The sequence below is a fragment of the Abramis brama genome (genome assembly GCF_963993115.1).
Source record: "Abramis brama genome assembly, chromosome: 5".
Taxonomy (NCBI): Eukaryota; Metazoa; Chordata; class Actinopteri; order Cypriniformes; family Leuciscidae; genus Abramis; species Abramis brama.
The window spans coordinates 38,184,761-38,211,229 of NC_139967.1; the positions used below are offsets into that span (position 1 = coordinate 38,184,761).

Here is a 26,469-nt window from a genome sequence, read left to right on the forward strand (position 1 = left end):
TTCCTTAACCACATTAAGGTGGTTAAACAAAAGATTCTCCCCCGGCCCTCCTTCCGGGGGAAGGAGTGGCCCTGCTACCATCTCCTGGGAAGAACTGCAGCCCATCTCTGAGCTGCCCGTATCAGGCAAGCAGACTGAGGCATCTGAACTGGCGGCTGGGTGAAGGCAGCAGCTGGCCGCCGGGGCAGAACATGTTTAATGGCCTCAGTCTGCTCCTGGGCGGCCGAGAACTGTTGGGCGAAGTCCTCGACCGCGCCGCTGAAGAGGCCAGCCAGGGATATGGGAGAGTTGAGGAACCGGGTCCGCTCAACCTCTCGCATATCAGCCAGGTTTAGCCACAGGTGTCTCTCCTGGACCACAGCTGTGGACATCACCTAACCCAGTGAATGTGTGGTCACGGGTGGCGGCACACAGCTCTTCCATAAGCCCTGGATCAGCTCTACCCTCGTGCATGTCCCTGAGCATCCGGGCCTGGTAGACCTGCAGGATGGCCATGGCATGCAGTGAGGCGGCGGCCTGGCCCACAGCTCTATAGGATTTCGCCACCAGGGTAGACAAAAATCTACAGGCTTTGGAGGGGTGCTTTGGATCACCACGCCAGGTAGAAGCACTCTGAGGACACAACTGCATCTCAACAGAGCGTTCCACCAGGGGGACCCCAGTCTACCCTTTGGCCGTGGCCCCATTGAGGGAAGAGAAGGCAGAGGAGGCCGCCGAACGATCACGGGAAGACAATGGTGACTTCCAGGACCTCGTGACCTCCTCATGCACCTCCGGGAAGAATGGTATTGGGGGTGGTCGCTGACAGCCGTCAGCACTCGCCGCCCCCCAAAAAACAATCATCCAGTTGCGAGCACTCGGGACAGGGTGGAGGGTTCCATTCCAGCCCGATGCTCGCGGCTGCCCGGGAAAGCGTGGCTGTCAATTTTGGATCAGACTCGGGCAATGCTGGCACACCCGAAGGCGGCAGCACACCGAGTCTTCAACTCCAGCCCACCTTGTGATGCGGCGATGGACATCGTCTCATCATCTGGAGCGCCGAATGTGCATCCGAAGATGGTCCCGTAATCTCAGTCTGAATGCTTGCGGGTTGTGGTGCGCAAGAGGGAGGTGTGGCCCGAGGAATAATCGCCGGGGCTTTATTCCACACCGTAACCCTCAGGTCACCCTGGCCACCAGCCAAAGTATCGCCTCTCGCGGAGGGGATAGATCGGGATGTGGCAGAGGGGACTCTACCTCCAGAGAGGTCATTGAGTCTAGACCGCAGCACCACGATGGTCATGTTCCCGCAATGAGAACATGATTCATCCACAAACGCTGCCTGAGCGTGATCTAAGCCCAAACACGCTAGGTAGCGATTGTGCCCATCAGATGGCAAAATTAATGGACCGCACCCATAAGTGCACGGGCGAGACATCTTTAAAAAGACGTGCCACACGCAAGCTCTTTTGTGAGTGAGAGGAAAGCTCAGCAGAGTGCTGAAGCGCCCAGGGAGAAGCACACACACTGTTGGCAGATCACTGCACAGATCAGCAGCAGGCAATGTGATCTTGCTGGAACGCGCCGTTGCACCAACACACTGGAGAGCCGCTCGTCTCGTAGTCTCGAAGAACTCAAATACAGGCTTGCAGAGGAGTGAAGAGAAGCTCTTGGCTCCAAAGCAAAAACATGATGCGAGACTGCCAGTGTCCTCCTTTTATACCCACGCGGTGGGGCAGATTTGCGCTATGCAAATTCCGCAGACCCATGGCATTTCCATTGCCATTAGCTTGTTTTGTAGAACTCAAAGGTGATAGGCTTCTAAGCAAAACCCCCATTTCGTCATTCACTGACGTAACTCAAGGTGACTGAACGAAAGGGAACTACAGTAATCTATACGACCCCAATGGATGGATCAATGTCTTCTGAAGTGAAACAATAGGTGTTTGTAAGAAAAATTACAATATTTAAAACTTTTAAACAGTAGACTATCGCTTCAGACCAACTGTAATAAGTTGTTTTTCAAATAAAGGTTTCCGGGTCAGTGATATTATATTGTGCCAAATCTTTTCCTCTTTGGCTAATTGATGAGTTGAAAGAGATGACAATAATAAAATAACAATTAATATAGGCTATTACCAGTAACAACATGTAGTTGGCTTTCAAATTAGTAGGCTACGCTGCGTTGGGGAATTTAGAATGAAATGTAAATGCACAATGCACAATGTAAAAACTATATTCCATCCTTCCGATCCCGTCTTAAGCTGACAAACAAATCCTAGTTTGAGCGCGCCAGGTAAGAGGATTTATTCTTCTCAAATCAAACTTCAATGAGAAAAATTCCTCTTTTAAATGAAGAGAACAATCCATTAGTGACGTCTTTCTTCCTTGTAGGCCAACTAAATTGCTTGACAGAGTCTCCTGGTGCTTTATATGATGGACTTCTGGCGTCCAACTCCTCAGTGAGATTTAGTGTGTGCGCATCCGTGTGTGTGTGTGTGTGTGTGTGTGTGAATTTAGAATGAAATGGCTACCATAGTTTTTACATTGTGCTAGGCTACTTATAATTATAAATCCCCTGAAATTCATCCTGACTCCATGTAGGAGTGCGGTTAATTGACCTGCAGACAGAGGGAGCCATTAACTAGTGTAGTAGCTGTCATGACGTGTAGGGGCTGTGCAAGGGCCGCGCGCGGTGAAGTTGCGCTCATCTGGATGTTCACACACACACGGACGCGCACACACTGAATCTCACTGAGGAGTTGGACGCGAGAAGTCCATCATAAAGCACCAGGAGACTCTGTCAAGCAATTTAGTTGGCCTACAAGGAAGAAAGACTTCACTAATGGATTGTTCTCTTCATTTGAAAGAGGATTTTTCTCATTGAAGTTTGATTTGAGAAGAATAAATCCTCTTACCTGGCGCGCTCGAACTAGGATTTGTTTGTCATCTTAAAACGGGATTGGGATTTAGGATGGGATTTAGTTTTTACATTGTGGTACTTATACATGTACTCGTACCGGAATGCAGAACAGAAAAGGGGAATATTACCGTAGCGGTGATGCTGCCCGACAATATTAAGTATTCGTGGGCATCGCCGCGCGTCCTCCCCGCGATCCGTATGGCGCAAGAGAAAATTCAGAAGAGCGGACTTTTAAAGGGACATACCATCAACCTCCTTAGTTTTAGCACAGAGTCCGCTGGTTCTTGCTCGGAAAACAAGGCACAGATTATCGCAGTGGACACAAAACTTTACAACAAACCAGATGCGTTCATCGGACCCGGCTGCTCGTATTCGGTCGCGTCTGTCGGACGGTTCGCGTCCCACTGGAAACTCCCCCTGATAACCGCGGGAGGACAAGCATTTGGTTTTGATAATTTTGAAGAGTTTAAAACTATTGTCAGGACGGGCCCGACCACCACGAAACTCGGAGACTTTGTCAGTAATCTACACGTGCATTTTAACTGGAGCTCTCGCGCGCTGATGGTCTACCACGACCTCAAACAAGATGACCGGCCGCATTACTTCCTAGCCGAGGGCATTTACATGATTCTGCAAGATGAAAACAACATCACCGTGGTGGCTTTCCCTTACGAAGATCCACAAACTTTAAATTATAAAGATATCGTCACATTTATAAAGGACAACGGGAGAAGTAAGTTTAGATTCAGTTCAGCAAAGGTTCGTTGACAGTTACAATGCTTTAGCATGAAAAAATAAAGTGCCATGGTCCTTTGAAATAGCATAGCCTACTGAATGATTACTTAATTCATATACCATGGTAAGCTATTTACGTTACTCCAGGGTACTTAAAAGAATAGGCTACCATATATTTTGTAGAGTGTAACATTCAAAATTCTACAATGATGCATCCTTCCATATAGTATAGAAGGATATAAAAATCTCTAAAGTTTTCTGTTAGAAAGCAACCATCACATAAAGGACAGTGGGGGAAATAAGTTCATTTACATATCCATATGCTATGGTACATCCCAAGATATTTTAAATAAATAGTACTACCATGTACTTTGGAAAATACCATATATCAAAATACCATATTTTTACCATCTGGTTTGGTCACTGCTACCCCTCCCTCCCTCAGACAGTTTACCTTCTTTAATCAATAAAGCGTGTTTGTGTTATTGCATAACGCATCCCTCCATGATAACCACACTGATATTCTTGATCCATTACATCTAAAATCTGAAGACTACAATGAGGCATTGATAGCATTTAGTACTGACACCACCTGTGTTCCCCCAGGCTGTATTTTTGGACCTGTGGTGCCCTGTGCAAGTTATTTACAGCACCACCAAAACAGGAGGGCATGCACCCTATTCACTGTTAATAAAGCAATGCAGTCAACATCTATTGACTTCTGTTCAGTTATCTACCAAACACGACTTTTAACAGTCCTTTAGAAGTTCTTTAACTATTGAAAATGTGTAGGTAGAATTTAAAATATATAATTCAACTGAAAATATTTAGATTCATTGAGCAGTAGAATAACTTAAGAACTTTTTTTTTTAGTTCCTTACAAAATTACAAATGACCTGGTGTTTTAAAGACCCCAGAAACAAATACACTGAACTTGTATGTTCTTTTATGTTGATTCAAGTAAATGATTCTTGATAAAAAAATAAAATAAACTGAACTTATGAGGCTGCAGAAAACCCTCCAAAAATGCATTATTTTCAGCTTGATTCCTTGCTTTGTTACAGTGCTTGACATTCTCATAACCCCCTGAGCTGTCAAACACAATTATTGTGGCATGGCTGAAATAATACATGGAATGAGGAGAACACATAATGTCACCAAGGTCTTTGTGTCTTCACTCTGCATATCAGTGTCTTAATTTTTATTAACTTCCCTTAAGATTCACACAGCACAATTTAATGTATTTTAATGTCATTAATTAAACTAGTTTAGAGTAAATAAGAGAGTACACAGCTGGTCACTGAGTTTCAATGCATCAACACTAATTACATAATGATACTAAAGTATATGATGCATTAAGTCCAGATTTCTAGATTTTGTTGTTTATATCAGGATGTGGAGAAAGGCCAACTGCTATTACCCCAAAATGATGATATCAGAGTTAAATAACTGAAGAGAACAATGTTTGCTTGTTTGTTTTTCTCTCACCATTTTTTTCTTTCTCCAGAAAAGATTTTAGATTATTGTGCTCTTAGACATAGTAAGAAATGCTCGATAATAAAAGAGTGTTGCAACAAATAAAAAGATTTTCACATTTAGATTTTTATATCGCTTTATTGTTTTCTCTTTCTTAATATATACACACAAAAAAGTTGCATGGTCTTCTAAAACATAAAATAGGCATTGAAAAAATAATTCGGGGGGAGTTTTTTTCCCCCCAAAGCATCAGAGCAATCATAAATCGGAATTTATAAGGCACAATGTTTCTTTGACCATAGAGCTGTACCATTATTATGTCTTGTCAGATATTGCTCAGATAGTTTTCACTTTAAAGCAATTAGTTTCTAAAAAAATATTTTATTATTATATTACATTTATTACATTTTTAAGACCATTATTACTGATTTGAGTTTAGTTTGAGCTGAATGCATTGAATTTTGAGTTGAGTGTTGCATGTGATGAAAATGTTTGTTAAATAAAAACAATTAATTGCTGAAATTGTTCAAATCAATAGAGGATTTGTCTGGTTAGGGGCTGGAAACATCTGCAGCTGGCAGGCAAGATGCAGCCGATTCAGAATGATCAGACTGCATTTATTAGTTAGATGGTCCTACTGTTTTTCAGTTTTGTATTTCTATTGCCTTACATTTGGAGTTTTGTAAATAATTGATTGATTACATTGTATTTGCCACAGTTAAGAACATTTTTCATAATTTATCAGATGTAGGAATTGCATTACGCAGCCTGAATACACTGAACACAACTGCAGACTACTCATGAACTTGAAGCTTAGTTGTTTTAAAATGTCTGAATGATTCATGATTTGGAATTCTTCATAGTTTATGAACTAGATTTGCACAGCATACATAATTCTCTAAGTTTAGTCATTATAATATTACAAATCCAATCATATAAAGAACCTTTGTCAGTTACATGTTCTACGTTCTAAATATTCATCCCTCAATCTAAACAAGTCAGATATATGGTTTCCTTTGCTGAATCCATACTGCCATGGCAACACAAATCCATGTCTCCCAGTGTCTCCTTTGAACAAGCAAAGGAAAGCACCATGTTGCTTACATTATTGCACACAGACATTAATTGTCATTACAGCCATGTCTTTGACACTGTTTGATATAAGAATACTTACAGTATGCTCATTTAACATAAATAAATATAAAATAAAAGAAGGTTGAATTACAGTGATGTATGATCCATTTAATTTTTTACTGATATTAGACTGCCCCCAGATTTCTGCTCTTATCATAACCTCGCTCTGTCATGTTTGGCTTTATCCGCAGCATAGCCTGTTTACTGAAGTACGTTACCAAAATAAGTGATTGCATCAGCTCATGACATTTTTCTGATAATATTTACCTTATTGTTTAGTAGCCTTTGGGAGCCGTTCAACATGTCTTGATTGTTCTGACATTTAACTACCCTGTTATAGTGTGTGAACATTTAGAGTACTTGTATGGCTAATTGCTTGCAGTTGCTGTTTTACTGTTAGCTTGATTGGCTGCTTACAGGTCCTGATTAGCCACTCCCTTGTTAGATGCATTTATTAACATATTGCAAGTAATGAGTGAGGCGGTGCCATGTACAACCTTTTGAGCTGGATTTAACTTCAGTAATGCTAAAGTAATCAATCTGAAACAAGCTTCTTTTTTTTTTAACATGCTGTAATATAATATAAGGCAAGCATTTCAGGGTAGGTCGTGGATGTATTTGTGACACATTTTTAAGCTATGTTAAAAAGAACATAGACTACGTAGACTGGTAACTATTTAACTTTGTGGAATGTTTATTCTGATTATTGTTAATACATTTGCTATTTATTGAACATAATTGAACAGTGTTTATATATTGCCATTGCAGTGTTTTATAAAAGTACAGCCACTGTAAAATCACTGTAACACACCACGTTGCTACACTGTCATTCACTGTAACACACTGTAAAATCACTGTAGCACAGCTGCACGTGGTTGATTTTTATATATCGCTCTTATATACACTTCATATGTATAGATGCATAAACCATTGTGTATAACCTTCAGTAGGGGGGTGATAATTTATTCTTTCAATAATACACCATTTCACAGTCTAATCCTGTTTGCTGTGCTGACAGTCTTAAAGCATATTGTAAAAATCCCTGTGAAATGATTTGCAAAGGCGTCTCAGACGTCAGAATGTCTCTCACTGTTTCCTCAATTAGTTTAGTTGCTATGACCCTGAGGTCAGATTAATTCATGTTTTTTGGTTGTTGTTTGGGCTTGTTCAGTTTGTGAACTCACATTCCATGCGTTGATGAGATAATGATCGGCCCAGAGGCTGTGAAATATCATCACAAACCTTTTCTCCTTCCTCTTTTTTTTTTTTTTTTGTTTGTTTTTTGTTTTTGTATTTGTGGTCTTTTTGCCTCTTTATTGGTTAGACACACAGTAATGAGACAGGAAATGATGGGGAAGTAGGACAAGAAAATGATGCAAGCAGGACTCAAAAACTTATTGTCCACCTGAGAACCACAGTTCCTTGTGTCAGAGCACGACATAACACGTTTTCCATTTATTTTGGTTTAGATGTGTGAAACAGGGACTCATTGATCCTGAAAAGATCCTAGATAGCAGCAGAGGCTATTATATTTGTAGCCTGGTCTCATTGTTTATACAAAGGTATTCATACATAATATTTACAGGTACAAAAGCATACTTTTTTGTACATTCGTGTTGATGTTGAAATGTACAATATGGACGTACTGGCAGCATTTAAAATGTAAACAGTATTACGTATTTACAGCTATAGAAATGTAAAATATTTATGAATCCTTTATATCATAAGTATATTTATATAGCAAATTTTTTACAGTTTTATAGATTTTAGATCCCTTAACTCTATCCCCGTAAACAAAAGATAAGAGGTATATACAGCAGACTCGTTGACAGTTTATCAGCATCCCTCCATCACCCCATCTCCTCACTTCTAGTTCTAACTATTCCTATCACAATCTGAGGGGACTACTCTGGGTTTGGGCCATATTGGGCCAAACACGGCAAATACGCATAACCTTTTATATTAAGTGTGAACTTGTGAAATATATAGGCACCACAAAAGCACACATCACCCAAATCATGGTATGTGGCAGTGGCATGTTGGTAGATATCCACATTCTGTCAGATCATCTCTGACGTACGTCGAGAGCGACTGACTGAAGGGGAACGTCTCGGTTACATATGGTACGTCCCATCACCACAGTTGCTGAGCCTTCGTTGTATGGCCGAGTCACAAGGTCCAGCTCCTCAGCGGAAAAACAAAGATGTGACGCACCTTCTGCTCATTATATGCTTGCGCTGCGAGGCACAGCAGCTCTTGCAAATTATCGCATGTCGTTTAGTTTACACTCAAAGTGGATTGGTCTCTCAAGCGAGATCCCCATTCTGTCAGATAATCTCTGACGTATGTCTCCGTTCCCTCCTTCGGGGAACGAGGGTTACCATACGTAACCGAGACGTTTTCTGACTATAACTAATGATTTTTTTTAAAAGATAGTATGAGCAGGTCTTGCTTGTGCAAAGCTTGCAAGGATGGTTGCATTTTGCAATGGGGTTGTTAACGAATTCTGAGTGGGTTTTATCTGGTTGCTAGTACAGTATGTGGTTGTTAGGGTGTTCTAAGTGGTTTTTAGCGCATCAATATGCTGTTGCTAGGTTGTTGTGGGTGGTTTCTAGGTGGTTGTTTATGGGCTCAAGTCGAAAAATCCCTTATCTAAAAGCAACAAGCCACACAATTTGTTGAATCATTCATCTCTGCAGCACAAAGTCAAATCCAATCATTCAATCAGTCATCTAATCGTTCAAAAACTTGAAGTATGAGCAATAGTAATTGGGATGCTTTCTTGATTTATCTGTTACTGAATCATAATTGAAACGTTATTTTTTATAATGACAAAAGGTGTTCAAGCAAACAATAAGATGTCAGAAATCGTTGAAAGCCTTTTCAGATTTCAGATTTTCTAAAGGTTTTTACCTCTCAAATGAATGGAAGCAGATTAAAACCAAATGTCAAATAGCTGAATAGAAGACCAAGTTGTGTTTATGTGTGTGTATATGAAAGACGCTCAAGCGCTTGAACAATCTATTGCAGATGCGGGGCACTACACACACTCTGAACACAAACCAATTGCACCAGTAATGGTCCAGAGTGTGTTTCACTCCTGAAAAGACTGCAATTAAGGGAAATATACAGTCCTCAAACAACAAAAAAGGACTCACAGCATATCAAATTCAGACATGTCTGAGATGATAGAGTGGATCAATAACATCTTTTATTTTTCTTCAGTTGATATCAACATATTTTCAAAAGAGTCATTTTCAAAGACCAGTTGTGACAATTTTGAATAAACAAAGCACAACAGAGCATCTTTTGTGCATTTCACAATACAAACTAATGTCTTTGGCATGACTAACAATAACGACCTAGTGCAAAAGTACAACAAATGGCAAAACCGCAAGCACATTTCGGAATCTTATCGTAAACTCTTTTGAAACAAAATGTTCTCAAAAATTTTTCATTGGCTTTGTATCAGCCAGGCTCAGGCAGATCCTTATAAATTCTATAACACCGTTGAACATTTTCCTTGCCTTTTTGTACATTTGTCTTGGAGCGCATCCAGGAGACAGCAGGACTACTTGGCATGCATTTGTCTACGCTATGGTGGAAGAGCTTAGAATTTGGGGGCTGAGAGGCAGACAGGGGCCGGCTTTGGTCTAACACTTAAGGAAATGTCTGCTAACTGGGAGTCTGGCTCCTGAGCTGGCCGAAGAAATACTGAAAGACACTGCTAATGGAAATAATGACCATAGTGTAGAAGCCAAGTAAAACATATACACACACATATGCAAAAGATTTCACTTGTGCATCAATATGCATTATTTTATGCATCTTCTTAAGAGCCAGGAGAAACACCAAATCATTTTCATTTGTGCATCCAGCAGTTTTTAGTGTTATTTGCCACAAAAGATCTGGACATCGTAATGTTTTTTTTTTTGTTTTGTTTTTTTTCTTTTTTTTAATTTGAACTGTTAAAGACTGTAACAATGCTACAGTAAAAACCTGTCAGTTAACCAACTTTATTAATAAATATTCTCCCATTTCTGTCTATAATATATGCATTGCACGCTACAATCTTAACACTTAAACCCGGATGATATGACTCGTTTAACATGATCAACCCAGTTATTTTTGATTAATCAACTTTGGAAATATTTCTTAATTTAAACAACTTCAGTTAATTTGATCTGAAATTGGAGATCGTATCAGAAATTAAAATAAGTAAATGAAAGCCCATCAAGCATTGTTAATTTTGTACCATTTTCACTCGTAGTTTATCAATAAACCATATGTGTTGTATAGCCTACCCTTGTTTAGTTCTAATTAATGCTCTTTGATGTGTTGTGTTTCTTTAATTAAAAGGTGGTCAGATTCTGACGTTTTCTGCATGTTACATACAGTAGCCTATATAAATGCTTGCACGCTTTCCTTTCAATCATGGAATGCACCGGAATAAAATTTTTCTTTGTTTCATCATATAATAATGTTGGAAACTTAAATTGGAAGATTAAGTACCTTATGTGAGATTGATTGTATATGAATAAATCACAAAACTCCCATGCTATATGGCCACTGCCACTGATAGAGGCTAAAGCAAAAGTTGTTTTACACACTGTGATAAAGGCTTGCAGACCTAATTTAAACATTTTGCGGGGAAAGAGATATCTGATCAGATACAGAGGCCACTTGATGTGAACAAATGTTAACGTGCCGTATCCTGATTGGCTGATTATCCGACCCTTTTGTTTGTATCACGTCGCAAGTTAATGCCAAGTGTAAACGCAACCTTAAGAACACCAGTCATATTTGTATTAGGAAATTTTTATTTAGTTTCTATCTAAAGTGTTTTTTGGCCTTCTTTTTTTTCTACCATAGTTGTGTATATCTCTGGGCCTCTACAGACGTTCTTCCAAATAATGAAGCTCTTTGAGGATGAGGTGAAGAATCCAGAGGACTATGCCATCTTCTACCTTGACGTGTTTGCAGAGAGTTTAAGTGGTGATGTTCCAATTCCCTGGCAGGGTTCAGCGATACAGTGGAATGACCCCATCAAGCTATTTCAGGTATCATTAATAATACCCATAGTAACTACCGAGCTTTGCTTTAGCATCACCAGTGGCATTTATTTGCTTTTGCGATTGGTCAAGAAGCTACAGTACTTAACACTTTGAATTTCTTCAACCTTACATTGTGATTCAAGGTTTTGTATGATTTCAGTGAGTTTTTTTTTTTAATGTCAATGTGCTTCTGGCATGCAGAATTAAATTTAAAGTCGTTTAAACAGCTTTTATTAATATGACTGACATTCACTTAGTTGGAAAGCCTTCCTGGTTGCTTTGATTGTGAATAATGCATTAGGCTTCCATTTACTTAAATGAGTAATTTCTCTTAAGGCTGATTAATGCAGCTACATTGAAAAAAAATAAAGAAGAAGAAACACATGTTATATTAAATGATTACAATTAAAATGTACATAATAAATAGGATTTACTTTTTCTAATAAGGGCAGAAGGCTAGGGTGGTCCAGTGGGGCACACGTCATTGGGGGCCCCCACCCCTTATCGCCCCTAAATTATCTTACTTTAATTGACAACGAAAGATATAACATCATAGTTAATAACTTATTATTCTTTAAATTGCACATACATATCATCATTGACAGAGAATATATATATCTGTATGTGTTGTTAAGTGTAAATGTAAACATCAGCACCACATATGATTTATTTTTATAGTTAAAAGGCTTTTTGCCTTTTTTTTTAAACCATCTTCAAACTTTCCATCAAGATCCATTTGTGCCATTAAATGCACCAGTTCTTGTCATGCTTTTTAAAAATCAGTCTTTAAAATATATATATATATATATTTTTTTTTGACAGATACAGTGAGGAAAATAAGTATTTGAACACCCTGCTATTTTGCAAGTTCTCCCATTTAGAAATCATGGAGGGGTCTGAAATTGTCATCGTAGGTGCATGTCCACTGTGAGAGAAATAATCAAAAAAAAAAAAATCCAGAAATCACAATGTATGAATTTTTAACTATTTATTTGTATGATACAGCTGCAAATAAGTATTTGAACACCTGAGAAAATCAATGTTAATATTTGGTACAGTAGCCTTTGTTTGCAATTACAGAGGTCAAACGTTTCCTGTAGTTTTTCACCAGGTTTGCACACACTGCAGGAGGGATTTTGGCCCACTCCTCCACACAGATCTTCTCTAGATCAGTCAGGTTTCTGGGCTGTCGCTGAGAAACACAGAGTTTGAGCTCCCTCCAAAGATTCTCTATTGGGTTTAGGTCTGGAGACTGGCTAGGCCACGCCAGAACCTTGATATGCTTCTTACAGAGCCACTCCTTGGTTATCCTGGCTGTGTGCTTCGGGTCATTGTCATGTTGGAAGACCCAGCCTCGACCCATCTTCAATGCTCTAACTGAGGGAAGGAGGTTGTTTCCCAAAATCTCACAATACATGGCCCCGGTCATCCTTTCCTTAATACAGTGCAGTCGCCCTGTCCCATGTGCAGAAAAACACCCCCAAAGCATGATGCTACCACCCCCATCTTCACAGTAGGGATGGTGTTCTTGGGATGGTACTCATCATTCTTCTTCCTCCAAACACGTTTAGTGGAATTATGACCAAAAAGTTCTATTTTGGTCTCATCTGACCACATGACTTTCTCCCATGACTCCTCTGGATCATCCAAATGGTCATTGGCAAACTTAAGACGGGCCTTGACATGTGCTGGTTTAAGCAGGGGAACCTTCCGTGCCATGCATGATTTCAAACCATGACGTCTTAGTGTATTACCAACAGTAACCTTGGAAACGGTGGTCCCAGCTCTTTTCAGGTCATTGACCAGCTCCTCCTGTGTAGTTCTGGGCTGATTTCTCACCTTTCTTAGGATCATTGAGACCCCACGAGGTGAGATCTTGCATGGAGCCCCAGTCCGAGGGAGATTGACAGTCATGTTTAGCTTCTTCCATTTTCTAATGATTGCTCCAACAGTGGACCTTTTTTCACCAAGCTGCTTGGCAATTTCCCCGTAGCCCTTTCCAGCCTTGTGGAGGTGTACAATTTTGTCTCTAGTGTCTTTGGACAGCTCTTTGGTCTTGGCCATGTTAGTAGTTGTATTCTTACTGATTGTATGGGGTGGACAGGTGTCTTTATGCAGCTAACGACCTCAAACAGGTGCATCTAATTTAGGATAATAAATGGAGTGGAGGTGGACATTTTAAAGGCAGACTAACAGGTCTTTGAGGGTCAGAATTCTAGCTGATAGACATGTGTTCAAATACTTATTTGCAGCTGTATCATACAAATAAATAGTTAAAAAATCATATATTGTGATTTCTGGATTTTTTTTTTAGATTATGTCTCTCACAGTGGACATGCACCTACGATGACAATTTCAGACCCCTCCATGATTTCCAAGTGGGAGAACTTGCAAAATAGCAGGGTGTTCGAATACTTATTTTCCTCACTGTAATTGAGTCAAACAGCTTAGTAACCATTTAGAGGGTACTTTAGAGAAACTTGAATTGGTGCTGTTCCTTTTGGCAGTTTAATGTACATTACACAACATCCAGTCCCACTTTATATGAAGTGTCTTTAACTACTATAAAGGCTACTAACATTTAAATTAATCATACCAAGCACTTACTGTGTATATACAGTTTTTACATTGTACTTAAAAATACCTGCATGTAATTACAGCTGGAATTAATTTCTGGAATCTATAATTACACTGTTGACCCTTTCCTTACACCTTAAAAAACCCTCAAACATATAACTAAACCGGTTCTTAACCTTTACCCATATCCCACCTCAATTCCAGCAAGTGTTCTGCAATACAACATGAATGCAACACATTGTGCCTAACAATTATATATACTTAATGTAAGTACATAGTTAAATACACCTAATAAATAAAGTGTGACCCGACATTCTAATGTGAAAAGTTAGAACAGTTTTTTTTTTTTTTTATTTTTTTTTTTTTTATAAGATACTGCTAGATATTTATTAAACAGACTTTCATTGTTTTAAATAGTAAGGACTAATTAGCATTCCACAGTTGAAGTCAATTAATAGGTACAGGTTAGGTACAGTTAAGGATTGACGAGAGAATATAAAAAATATCTTCATTCGTGTTCTGAAGATGAACGAAAGTCTTATGATATGACTGGGAGTAAATTATGACAGAAATACATTTTTTGGGTGAACTATTCTATTAATCGATTTTGTCACCTAGTTGTCATTATAATGGAGCATTCAATGTGTGAACTTTATCATACGGAATGACTCATTATTGTCACAGTGTAGGCAAGGAAAATGGAGTAGTAGAGGATCTTAATTGCAGCAGCTTTAGTTTATTTACAAAAACGAAGGAATCAATGTAACAGCTTCACTAAAGAAAAGACGATACCGGAATGCGAGTAGAACTAAACTGAGGTCTTAAATACACAGGAGAAAAAATAAACTGAACTAAAACGGGTGCACAAAGCAATCAGTAACCATGGCAACAAACAAGGACATAAACACTAACCTAGGAAACAGAAAATAAGCGGGAAAATCAAAGCCACTGGAAGGCAAGCCTGCAACCTTTAGCCAAAAAAGCGTCCATGAAAACTAAACAAACTCAGCATAACTGTGATATGGGTGATTTTGTATATTGTCTTAAGAAAATTGTTTTCTTTCTTTGGCTTTCAGATTTTACCAATTATAATAAGACTTGAATGACTGTGACTGAAAGGTACACTGTGATGCTGATGTAATGAATATAGTAAATTTAATGAATACAGAGAAAATTAATAATTTAATTATAAATATTGTATTATATTGTTTTTTAATGAAAAAATAAATTAAACGATGTGTACTCTCTATGGCTTCCAGGTTTAAAAAAATAAAATAAAATACACTGGAATTGTAATGATTTATGACTGCTGTGTATGTCTGATATTGATATTACGCTTTTTAATTAATGAAGGTAAACAAAATATAAAGATTTTAATAAATAAAGGTATTCTTATACTGTATGGCTTCCAGATTTCAACAATTAAATTACAAATACATTTAGTGAGTAGTATCAATGCTATGTATGCCCAATAAAGCTGTTTTTAAATGAACAGATTAAAATCTAAGCTTAAATGTGGTTGTAGTGACCAGCTAATAGCTAATAGCGTAATTTGCACTCTTTTTACCACTCAGTAAAGCACATTCCACAAACATTGCAGTCCTACTGTACGATATGACACCAAATATAGAATATTATTCACAAGATGAACGTGCCAATCCACAAGAAACTGTGTGTAACGTAAACTGTAACTAACTGTCATAAAACTCTGAACGCTGGCCACTGATGTCACTGCCATTATATGATAGGCTGAGGTGCTTCACGAGATCCAAGTGAACTGTTACGCTTTTTCCAATGGTAAGAGCCACAGACCCTCTCATCTCACTATAATAAGACAATCTCTGGTAAAATGGCAAACAAAAGAAAGCAGGAACAGAACACACAGAAACAAGGAAATACAAACTAAAAGTCCATAAATCTGAACATAAACCTGACAATTTTAAAGTTTCTTACATTGTCAAATATTCCACTATTGACACCGACTACTTAAAGTTAAGTATGAAAAGACAGTGACTGTGTATATGTAGTGTCAAGGTGTCAGTGTCATAATGCAGAGAAGAATAGGGGTGGGTGGTATGACCAACATTTTATATCACAGCATGAGTAATTTTATAGCTCACATCTGACTGATTTATTTGACTGAATGGACACAATCCAAAAGATAAATTATTAATAACAGATAACTCTCACATCAGTAGAGATACACCTTCACATTATGTAACACCTAAAATTAGGACTCAGAACGGTAATACACTGCAAGTATTACTAGATGAAACATGCACAAAGACAAAATGAGAAATTTTGAAGTACGCACTTTCAATGCAATTACAATAAAAAGGGGCCGAAGACTTCAAGCTTTAAAAAAACACCATAATATTTCTGAAGAAATACAATAGCTCAGTGTGAAAAACAGACTGGAATATAAGTTGTTAAATGTGTAATTCATTTTTTGAATCAGTTGATTAGGTTCACAAAACCAGTCTGATTGATTAGTTCACTGACTCAATGTGCTGGAAGTGAAGATTATCAGTGAATAATGACATAAATTTGAGTCTGTTCTTCAGACTAAGCTATTGAATGCCTTGAATACAATACGTCAAGAAAAGAAAGAAAGTCAGTTGGGTTTGGAACAACGTGAAGATGAGTAAATGATGACAGAAATTACATTTTTTGGTGAACTTTCCCTTTTTGTAAATTGTGTGTTGACTGAGTTTTTATCACGTGTCTGGCATCAGTAAAAACATTTGGCAAAATCCTCAGTGACTTATTGTCAAGAATTGAATATTTGCCTACAGATCAGATCACGTTATGTTCTTTTTATGACTCTTAGCTATTTGACTGTTTTTTCACCCCCCATCTCTCTAGTCTGTGTTCATCGTAACGTACCGGGAGCCAGACAGCCCTGAGTATACCGATTTTCGTAAAGAACTCCACAAGAGAGCAATGCAGGACTTTAATATAAAATTGGAACCCTCAATGGTGAGTTGCTCATAAACAAGATCAGGTATTGGCACATATGCAGAGCCATCTGTCACATCAGATTTAATCTGAACATTTGTACAGACTACATAGTTCTTTTTTGGCCTTCTATCACTGTCTTGAAAATATTGAACATTCTGTTCAGCTCTATAGGCTTTCAGGAGCTAAACTGTGTTTCCTTTTACCACAAGATCAGATATGACACTTAAAAGCGCTTGAATCATAAGTTTGGCTTCCTCATGTCAGTCCCATTTTCCTGAATCAGCTGTACCCTTTGACAAAAGTAGGAAACAACTCCCCGAAACCCTAGATCCACATGTAGCTGCCAAATGAAAACATTCAGGAAATTAATTCTTTAAGACTTTGAGTACCGGCACATACTAAAATGGATTGCAATTATGAGAAAGTTATGAATAAAATTTCTGCTTACAATAACTATACTAATTACCATCCAGTCTATCATGCATTGTAAAGATGTTTACAGTGACTCCAAAATGTTTTTTGAACTCTAATGCTACACTTAAAACTATTGGAAAAGGTAAATTATTCCGTTTACCATGGGACTCAGTTGACCCCTAATGCAGGGAAAATTGTGTCAGTTGAAACATGCATTGAACACATCATATTTCTATGTTTTAGATGCTTTCTTTTTATAAAAAACTGATATGAGCCATCTTGAAATTACATTTTTCACCAATGGACAACCTGCTAGTTTTTCCTCACCTCATTTCTCCATCCCTAGAGGACAACTGGCAGATCTACCCCACTCTCCCCATGTCTGTACAGAATGACATGTAGTTTTAGATTTCTTGATGTTTCCCTGAATTAAAGCTCTGTTTTGCCTTTCCTCAGATGGATTTTATTGCCGGCTGTTTCCATGATGGTTTTGTGCTATATGCAATAGCCCTCAGTGAAGCGTTAGCAGACGGCGTGTCTCAGAACGATGGAATCAACATAACTGCGAGAATGCGAAACCGCAGCATCTGGGGTGTGTTGAGTGGTCTTGGTTTACAAATGCAAAGATATATGTTTGATAAAAGCATTCACAATATGATCCTATGATGTTTTGACATTCATTTCAATAGAATGGTCACAGATTACAAAATTTAGACCCTTCACAGTTTGAGGATGTGATGACAAGTATCTGTTTTTTAGCGGCAGTGTCAGGCTGGATTGTTTTGGCAACTTCGCTTGGATTCTTTTTAAAGTGAGCGGAGGGTTTGTAAGAGCTCTTCTGAGGTCGATGTTGGTAAACTCTCAGCCTCTCTTGCAGGGAGTGTAGAGGTCAGAGTCCTTGATTTAAAGCATGTCCCAACTAGCTTGTGAATGGAAAATCTGTTTCTAATACACAACCCATCTGCTGAGCCCTCTCCCTGAAGGAAACTACACACACTGTTTCAAACACATATAGGAACCAGGCAAAATATTGAACGCACTGCAAAAATTATTTTTCTTAATCAGTATTTTTGTCTTATTTTCAGTAAAAAGATAAAAATCAGTTTAGAGAGAACTTTGCACATGATGTTACTAAAATGAAGGAATTGATTAGGACAACATTGCCATGATGTAACTAAACAGAGGGAACAAATTCAGAAAACGTGGCCACGATATCTTTTTTTGACGAAGGTCATGGATGGGGTCCAAAACATGCAATTCAAGATATATTCTAGTCTCTCATGATTCTGCTTCTCAACTTAATTGAACTTGTTTTTAGCACTTTTAAATGTTTAATTTGCTCAGTTCTAATAAATAACCTGAGCTATGATAGCGCTTCATCTCTCAATAACAATTTTTTTTCTATGTGTCTTAAAAATGATTGTTGGCTAACAAATTAAAAAAACATATGTGATCTTTTTACTTTGCAACACTCAGATAAAAATGTTTATTTGATCCCTGGGCTTGTGTTTGTTCATCACAGGGGTGACTGGCCTTGTAAGCACAGATGGGATTAATGCCAGATACACAGACTTCAGACTTTGGGGAATGACTAACCTAAAAACTGGGCAATACGCAGTAAGTAGAATGTCCACAAATTCAGCCAACTCATAAATACAGAACATGGATTCTTATTTATACATAAATAAGAAATACTAACTCAGTTTTGAGAAAGTTTATGGCATCACCAAAGTCCTTAAAAAGTGCTTTATTTATTTATTTTTTACCGTAGCAATATAGTTTACCAATGAAATCCAAAGGTCTCTGCTGCTGCTGCCACATAAGAGTTTCAGAACCCCTGCGTGTGAGCAATAGCAACTGTGATGTCTGCCTTAGCAAACACAGAAATAACATTATGAGGGATGTAACTTTCCTGCGGAATGTTTCCATAGTGAAAATCTTTTTGATAGACATGGTCTATCTTTATTGATAGACAATAAATAACAATGGTTAAAGAGTCGAGCATATGTAGAACAACAGTCTAATTTAACCCACATGCCACATGCTCCATAATTACAGCAAATGCGGCTGTGGTTGGACGGCTCGACATACAAAATAATGTGTTGCTTAAAAATCAAATCCTTTTCTACCCCCTCTATCCTAATCGAAAGCATGTGTTCATGAGCTTGTAAGCGATGTGTTCATTTTTCAGTTTGACTTGTTCATTCATAAATGTACCGGGAGTCTTGTTTGATTTAGAGAGGCCTATCACAACAAAAAAGAAAAGAAAAGAAGTTAAATGAATGGTTATTTAGCTGGTAACAAAGTGATTGAGTTATACCGTGCATTGTTGCCATAGTTACCCCTTATGTCACCAATATATTCAGACTTTCTTTTCATCTGGTTAGAGAGTAGACAGTGTTGCATGTACACACACAGTGAATCATGTGCAGAAAAACACCATCTCATATCTTCTAATGAATATTTTTCACTAGAGATCATAGACAGAGAAAAAATTGTCTTGTTGGTTGGCCATTGTGTGTATCTTTCTTTTAATATGTTGTTTTCTTATCTGAAATGTTTTTCAGCTCACTGTAAATCAAATATGTTTATGAATATTTCTTGTTACACAGACTGTTGGTCACTACAATGGGACCAGTAAAGAAGTCTTGTGGTCCCCAACAGAGAAGATTCAGTGGCCAAAGGGTTCCCCACCTCTGGACTACCCACCGTGTGGATTCTCACCATGCAAGGAAGGTAGGGACCTTTTTAGTGAAAACTGACTACTTACAATAAGGAACAGGCCAAGATTTTGTCAATTGCATATTACTGTAAGGTAATTATTTATTCAGCTGAATCAAGGTTGTTTTCAGTTTGGTTTTATTTTTGACTGACTAAAATGTGTCATCTGTGGATGTTCTATATTATGTACTTTTCAGTGTTCAGCAGAAGAGCAAGCGCTGTTAACCTCCTTTCTATGTTAATCAGACTTATTGTAGATTGCATCACAAAAAAATACAGAGACTCTTTTAAATGTCAAACATAGCAGCATTAAACACTTAAAGGTCTTTCCCTTCACTAAAAACAAATAAATGAACACTTAATTTCAACATTTATTCTCCTTATCTAGTCATATGCAAAGCATGCTGGGAACTAGATATCCTCTGCCCAAAAAATTTAAAAATGAAAAAATTCAAAATCAAGACAATTTCATTAAGTTACAGCAACTTATTTTTTTCCAATAAAAATCAATTAACACCGAAATTTGAGTTAAAATCACACACAATATTAAGTTAATGTAATGATCAACATTATTATGTCAACAGAAATAAACAAAATAATGTTTGCAACTTAAAATGTTTAAGTCAGTATATTAGAATTTAACTTGCAGCCATGAATTTATATAATCTATGGTAACAGGTCCCATGAATTACTTTTTAGAGTGTTGAAAATAGATGTTTGCGTACCTTAGCTGCAGTGATTCATCAAATGGTGGAGAAGAGTGGTAAAACTTGGCATTTATCCAGATGTACAATGTCGATGAGATCACTTTCAGCATTTCAAAAGTCTGATTAAGGTGCCTAGATGGCAGTGGTGGAGTGAGGCATGCAGTCCCAGTAAAATAAAGCCTGATAGATTTAATCTGCTGCATCCTCCACAACTTGGCACTCAGAACAGACCTGCAAGATCAGGAATTGCACTGTGCAAGCTTCGTTCAACATAGATTTTTTTTGCTGTTAAATGATTTGCATAATTTATTTAGTGAATCAAGTGCTTAATTGCATGCAGTTTGTGCAAATAAATGCTATCAGCGGGCCCGATTCATTCATTTTGAAGTGTCCCTCAGTGTACCCAAAATGTCAGTTACTGAGTTTAGTTTTGTGTAATTGTTTTACTTTCCCAGATCATCTTCCTGTCCTTGGAATAGTGGCAGTTGGGTCTGGACTGGCCCTCATCATTTTCGGAATCTCCAGTTTTCTTATCTACAGGTACATTCGTTTTTTTACTACAAGCTTTGCAGTAATAGTTTTCGTTTTCAGATTAATGACAACACGTGGAATACCCTAGAGAGGTGTTACTTAAGGGTTCACAGAAAGAGGACATGCTGGAACTTGCAGCTGTTTCTTTTTTTCTGAGGATTTACGGGAAAAGCTTCTATAGGTGCCAGAGTGAAATTTACATGATTGTTGCCAGAGCAACAGCTCAGCAGTTGTTTGAGTGAAAACTGGAAAGCATGTCTGTTTCCGAGACAAATGCAGATAGTCTAAATATTTCACTGCTTGTTACACTTGGTCAGCTGATATTTTCAACAAATTTTAGGCTGTGGTGTTTACCTCATTGCGTCAATTATGACTAGACCCAGACGGAATCTGTGAACATTGCATTTTTAAAGCTGATTTTGGGAGCAAATCCATGGAATTGTATGGAATTGATTTAAACCGTGTGAAACAGTGCTGAGAGTTCTATAATCTTTTCAGTATCTTAAAGCATAATAAAATTAGGCATTTTTTTCTGAACTAACACATGAAATAGAAAGGATGTGATGATACAAGATAAAATAATTATGAAAATAATAATTATAATAAATAATAGGGATGTTATCAGGTTGTTAACAGGGATCTGTTATCAACTGATATTTAATCTATTATTTATCAGCCATAACTGTAATATCGGTGTTGACCTAAATAATAATAATAATAGTAATAAACTAGAACAGAAAACATATTCAACACAAACTTGTGTGATAAAATTGTAACGAATTTAAAAAATGTTGAAATTTAAAAAATGTATTGTAGGCTATAGGCTTTATATAATTTGACTTCTTTAAAATCTGCAGTATATAATGTTAAGGGTTGGATAATATACAGACAGGGACAAATAAATAGAGCACGATAAATAGAAAGTAGTGTACTATGGTTTGTGCATTATGAATATTGTTACAGGTCTACAAATTTTAATGGCAAACATGATTTTTCAAGCAGAAAAAGGTTGTTGTTTAAGTAATGCTCTTCAAGTGATTGCTCATGTTTGCATGCATATGTCTCCACTGATATCAGGCAGATAACATTTTTTTTGTGAAGTCAGAAGTTAATAAGCAGTGAAGCACACGAGACAGCACATATATACTTTTCCAATTTTTTTTCAGTTTACTTGACTCAGTCTACAAATTTAGTGTTTCCTTTTTTTAATAAAATCATAGAGTATACTACTGAATAGTCTGGAACGACATCTTGTGGAAAAGGGAATTGTAGAAGTTGACTCATGGGTTATATAAATTGGCTCAATTCCAGCATAGTCAACACTTTGAGACAAATATTGATGTTAGCTCCTCATGGCTACTATAATAAATATTGCAGTTGCAGCAGAGGTAGACTTATTCTTGGACTTGTCATTCACTTGGTTTAAAAAAATGACTCTAAAATGGAAATTATGTATAAGAATACCCACTTAGACATACAGTACACATTCACACACATTTATTTCACAAAACAGAAACGAAAAGTAACAAGAATATAAGCTGATCACTATCATTCTGCTATGACTGAGCTTTTCAACTAGAGCAAGAATAACTGTTATGCTGCTGCTATTTTCAATTGTCCACTTTATTCTTTAAAAAGAAACATCATAGATGTTAACACATTTGGCAGATTATTTTATGAGAAGTAACACATTGTAATACATTGCATACAAATTGCATTTGCATGTGTTTTTTTCTGGGAATCAAATTCATGACCTTGACATTTCTACCATTTTTACCATTTGAGCTCTAAAATTGAGCTACAATATTTTATTATTATTAATGAAACATTGAATAATTTTGGTGCTACAGTAGTTACTGTTGGCAAGGCTATGGATATAAATGAGAATGTAACATTTAAAAGGAACACCGCCATGCTGTGCAAATAAGAGAAACCATTGATGTTTGTTTTTTTTTTTACATGGAAAACATGACCAAATAGTGTAGAGTATTGCAATGAATATGATTTATTGCCTTAGCTTGAAAATATATTTTTAACATATTTGTTCTATTAATTATTATGAGTAATTATTAACCACAGGGTGCTACAGTATATAGATTATATGCAATACATTTTTATATATTAGGATAATATAAAATAAATCTTGTTATCACTGAGGGTCTTGACAACAAAATGTTAAAGAGAAAGTTTACATTTTTTTTTAAAATAAACATACAGTATATTAATATATTAAAAATAAAAATATATACCTAGGATGTTCTTGCTGCTCTTTTACATACAATTCAAGTGAATGGAGACCTGGGTTTATCAAGCTCCAAAAACCACAAATTAACTGAATGAATATGAATTGTGTGCTATATTTCTGTGTAAACCTTTTTAATGAAGTTAATACAAAATACAACAACTTTATGCAAGGAACAGACCAAAATTGTAATCATTATTCACTGAAATATACATGAAATATATGTTAAAGACATTTAAAAGTATAGTGGCAAAAGAAAAGATGATCTATGTCTTTCATTTTATGATTGTTTGATGAGTTATCAGTGTTTGCATTGGTGATATTAATTGTATGAAATTGTATGATTTCAGATTAGTTAAGATGTAGCATACAAGTGAGATGGACTACTTTTGTGGTGCTTTTTGTAATTTTTGGAGTTTAGCAGCCCTTGGTGCTCATTACTGTCAAAAAAGCAGCATGCACATTCTGCTAAATGTCTCCTTTTGTGTTCCACAGAAGAAGAAAATAACCTCCGGATTTTGAACATCATGAATTTTTATGGATGAACTAACCTTTTAAGTGAAAAACTGCCACATATACACTTGCAGTGAGTGATGTTGGTCGGAAAACAACTTCAGTGTGAAAATGTAATAATAATAAGAGCTTGCACACTCTGACCACATCATATATGGAGCAATGCCAGTAAGCTTTCAAAATAGAAGTATGCAGTTTGGGTCCATTTTCCTATTCTTTATTTGTATGGTTTATTCAGGATTTTTCTACTGCTGTGCTGTAAACTCCTTGCCGCTCAATCAAACAGTTTCCAATCTACGATGTTCCCTTCAGTCAACGCTTCATAGAATTCGACATTTTAGAACAAGGATTTTCCCTTTGGCAAACAGCTGAGCATACAATTTTGAACCTGTCTCTTTAATTCGAAGACCCTGCCGAGGTTTTTTCCACACCTCTGCCTCCAAAAATCTGGTCTACAAAAACAAATAAAGGTGCTTGTTTTGGGGCTTACCAGGGTGGCTCTAAAATCGAGTAAAACCCTGTTGAAATGCAGACTCTGCAGTACTTACATTCTGCCATCTGGAAATGTTTTACACCTTTTAGATTGTAGTGGAATGTGTGGGGGTTGCTTTATTTTTTCGTACTTTGTTTTGAGTGCTCTGAAACGTAATTACACTTCTCTTCATTGATATCCTCCTTTCGCAACTCTCAGACCACATCAGTGAAACATTCAGAGATTGATTTGTAATAAAAAAAGCAATCTTTGCTGTGAATAGAAGCTGTTGAGAAATAGCAGGTCCTCAGAGAGTTCCTCCAGATGTGTTGATTCACTTGGAAGTTGCCCATGTATGTATCCACATGACTGGCTGGACTGCTTGGTTTACTTGCGTTTAAAAATAAAATGCTGGAAAGGGCACAACATCAGTGGCCCTAAGATTGGCTCACATTTTATCGCCCAATCAAACTTCAACTCAGCCTCCTGCAAAAATTGTTTCCATCTTAGTTTGATGGTGATGAACCTTTTGTCTAAGGCTGGGCATACACTGTGCGATTTTCTTCCAATTTTGAGAGAAATTCTGACTCGTGCGACTCTTTTTTGAGTCGGGCCGATTTACAGCTTTGTCGTGCGTCGTTTGCTGTGCAGTGTTCATGCAGTGTACCGGCAATTGGATGGTCAGAAGAATTTCTGGCATGTCAGAAATTTTGGTTGTCCCTTGTAAGGGTATCGCACAGTTGAAGCAGAACTACGAACCGATTGCCTTAACTCAGTGTTTTTAACCTCACAGCGCCTGCATGAAAACAGAAGTTAAACCATTTCATCTTTAAATCAGCAAGAAAGAAAACGAAAAGAGGGACAACTTTAAGTTATGTTGCTATTGTAGTAAATCTTTCTATTTTAAAGAGGTTTAACCAAATTTTATGGAGGACAGAGGGTACATCACACACCAGACTTTATGGAAAAAATCACTTTATTGACAAGTTAATTTAGAAAAATATACTCATTATGTAAAGCAGCATTTAAAGAAGTTGAACAAACATTAACTCAGTACGCTTCCCACTAAGGCAAACGGCGATACACAAGTGAAACTCCAAAACGTCACTACACTGCACTCCAGTGGTTATCCTCAGCCCCGCACGGCACAATAGAAATCGTGATCAAACAGCAAGCAGTTTATCAAGTGGAAAATTCAGCACGTCCCCAGTCCAGCGTACCCGAAGTAAAAGGTCCATATAACTTCTAAAACTCTGAAACCACAACAGTCACACTCACACATACACACCACACATGAAAAATTTAAATATAAAACACTTCCCCGTTTCCAGGAAACAAGACCCCATCCCGGGGTCTAGGGAAAGGAATCAGCCGTGCCGAATTTGTCCACAGAGACAGCACGCGCTCTTCTTCAAGTTATTCCCGTCCCACAGTCGCAGCGATTAATCACAATGGAACTGGCATTAATTAGTCCTCTTTGCGCAGCACGCTTCTCTTTGGGAATCACAATGTCTCTTTGTGCAACACAGCTCTTAAAACCGCTCCGGGAACATGTGGCCAGCGCTCCTACACCCGTCCCACTATTATCTAACTACATCTAACTAGCTATCTTCGTTGCCGGACAAACCCTAACGGTCTCGAGCAACACAAAGCGTCCCCATTTATTTGCCGCGCGTGGAAAAGCCAGTCACGTTCACCACTGTCGAGCCCCGATTCTATCACCTCTCCTCTCTTAAATGTCCTCTACTCCAGGTGAAATCAATTATCCCTGCCTTCAGTCAATATGACAAAGTGCTGCAGAAAGGTTCAAATGGGCGGGATCAAAGCCGAACACAAAGATAAATCCCCACATTCATCACACTATCAAACTAGCTGCAATTTAGCAAACTGTTTTACCTCCAGTTCACATTTCAAAATGGATAAACCATATATTATCCACATCTTCCAAGCCACCTGCATGCGTGCTTTTGAAGTAAGGGATCGAATATTCAGCAACCCGAGCTTTATCATTTGTTCATCTGTATTATATC

General features: G+C 37.6%; 1 protein-coding gene across 2 annotated transcripts in view; it reads left to right on the forward strand.

Moving 5' to 3' along the window:
• Window positions 1-2,704: 2,704 nt before the first annotated feature.
• npr2 (natriuretic peptide receptor 2) overlaps window positions 2,705-26,469 on the forward strand; it is a 61,522-nt gene continuing 37,757 nt past the window's right edge. For both annotated transcript variants that reach the window (XM_084115594.1, XM_084115595.1), the window contains exons 1-7: window positions 2,705-3,635; window positions 11,120-11,307; window positions 16,744-16,857; window positions 17,710-17,845; window positions 18,776-18,870; window positions 19,866-19,989; window positions 21,137-21,221. In XM_084115594.1, the coding sequence (XP_083971720.1) occupies window positions 2,954-3,635; window positions 11,120-11,307; window positions 16,744-16,857; window positions 17,710-17,845; window positions 18,776-18,870; window positions 19,866-19,989; window positions 21,137-21,221 (1,424 nt within the window). In that variant the 5' untranslated portion in view covers window positions 2,705-2,953. The remainder of the gene's footprint in view (window positions 3,636-11,119; window positions 11,308-16,743; window positions 16,858-17,709; window positions 17,846-18,775; window positions 18,871-19,865; window positions 19,990-21,136; window positions 21,222-26,469) is intronic.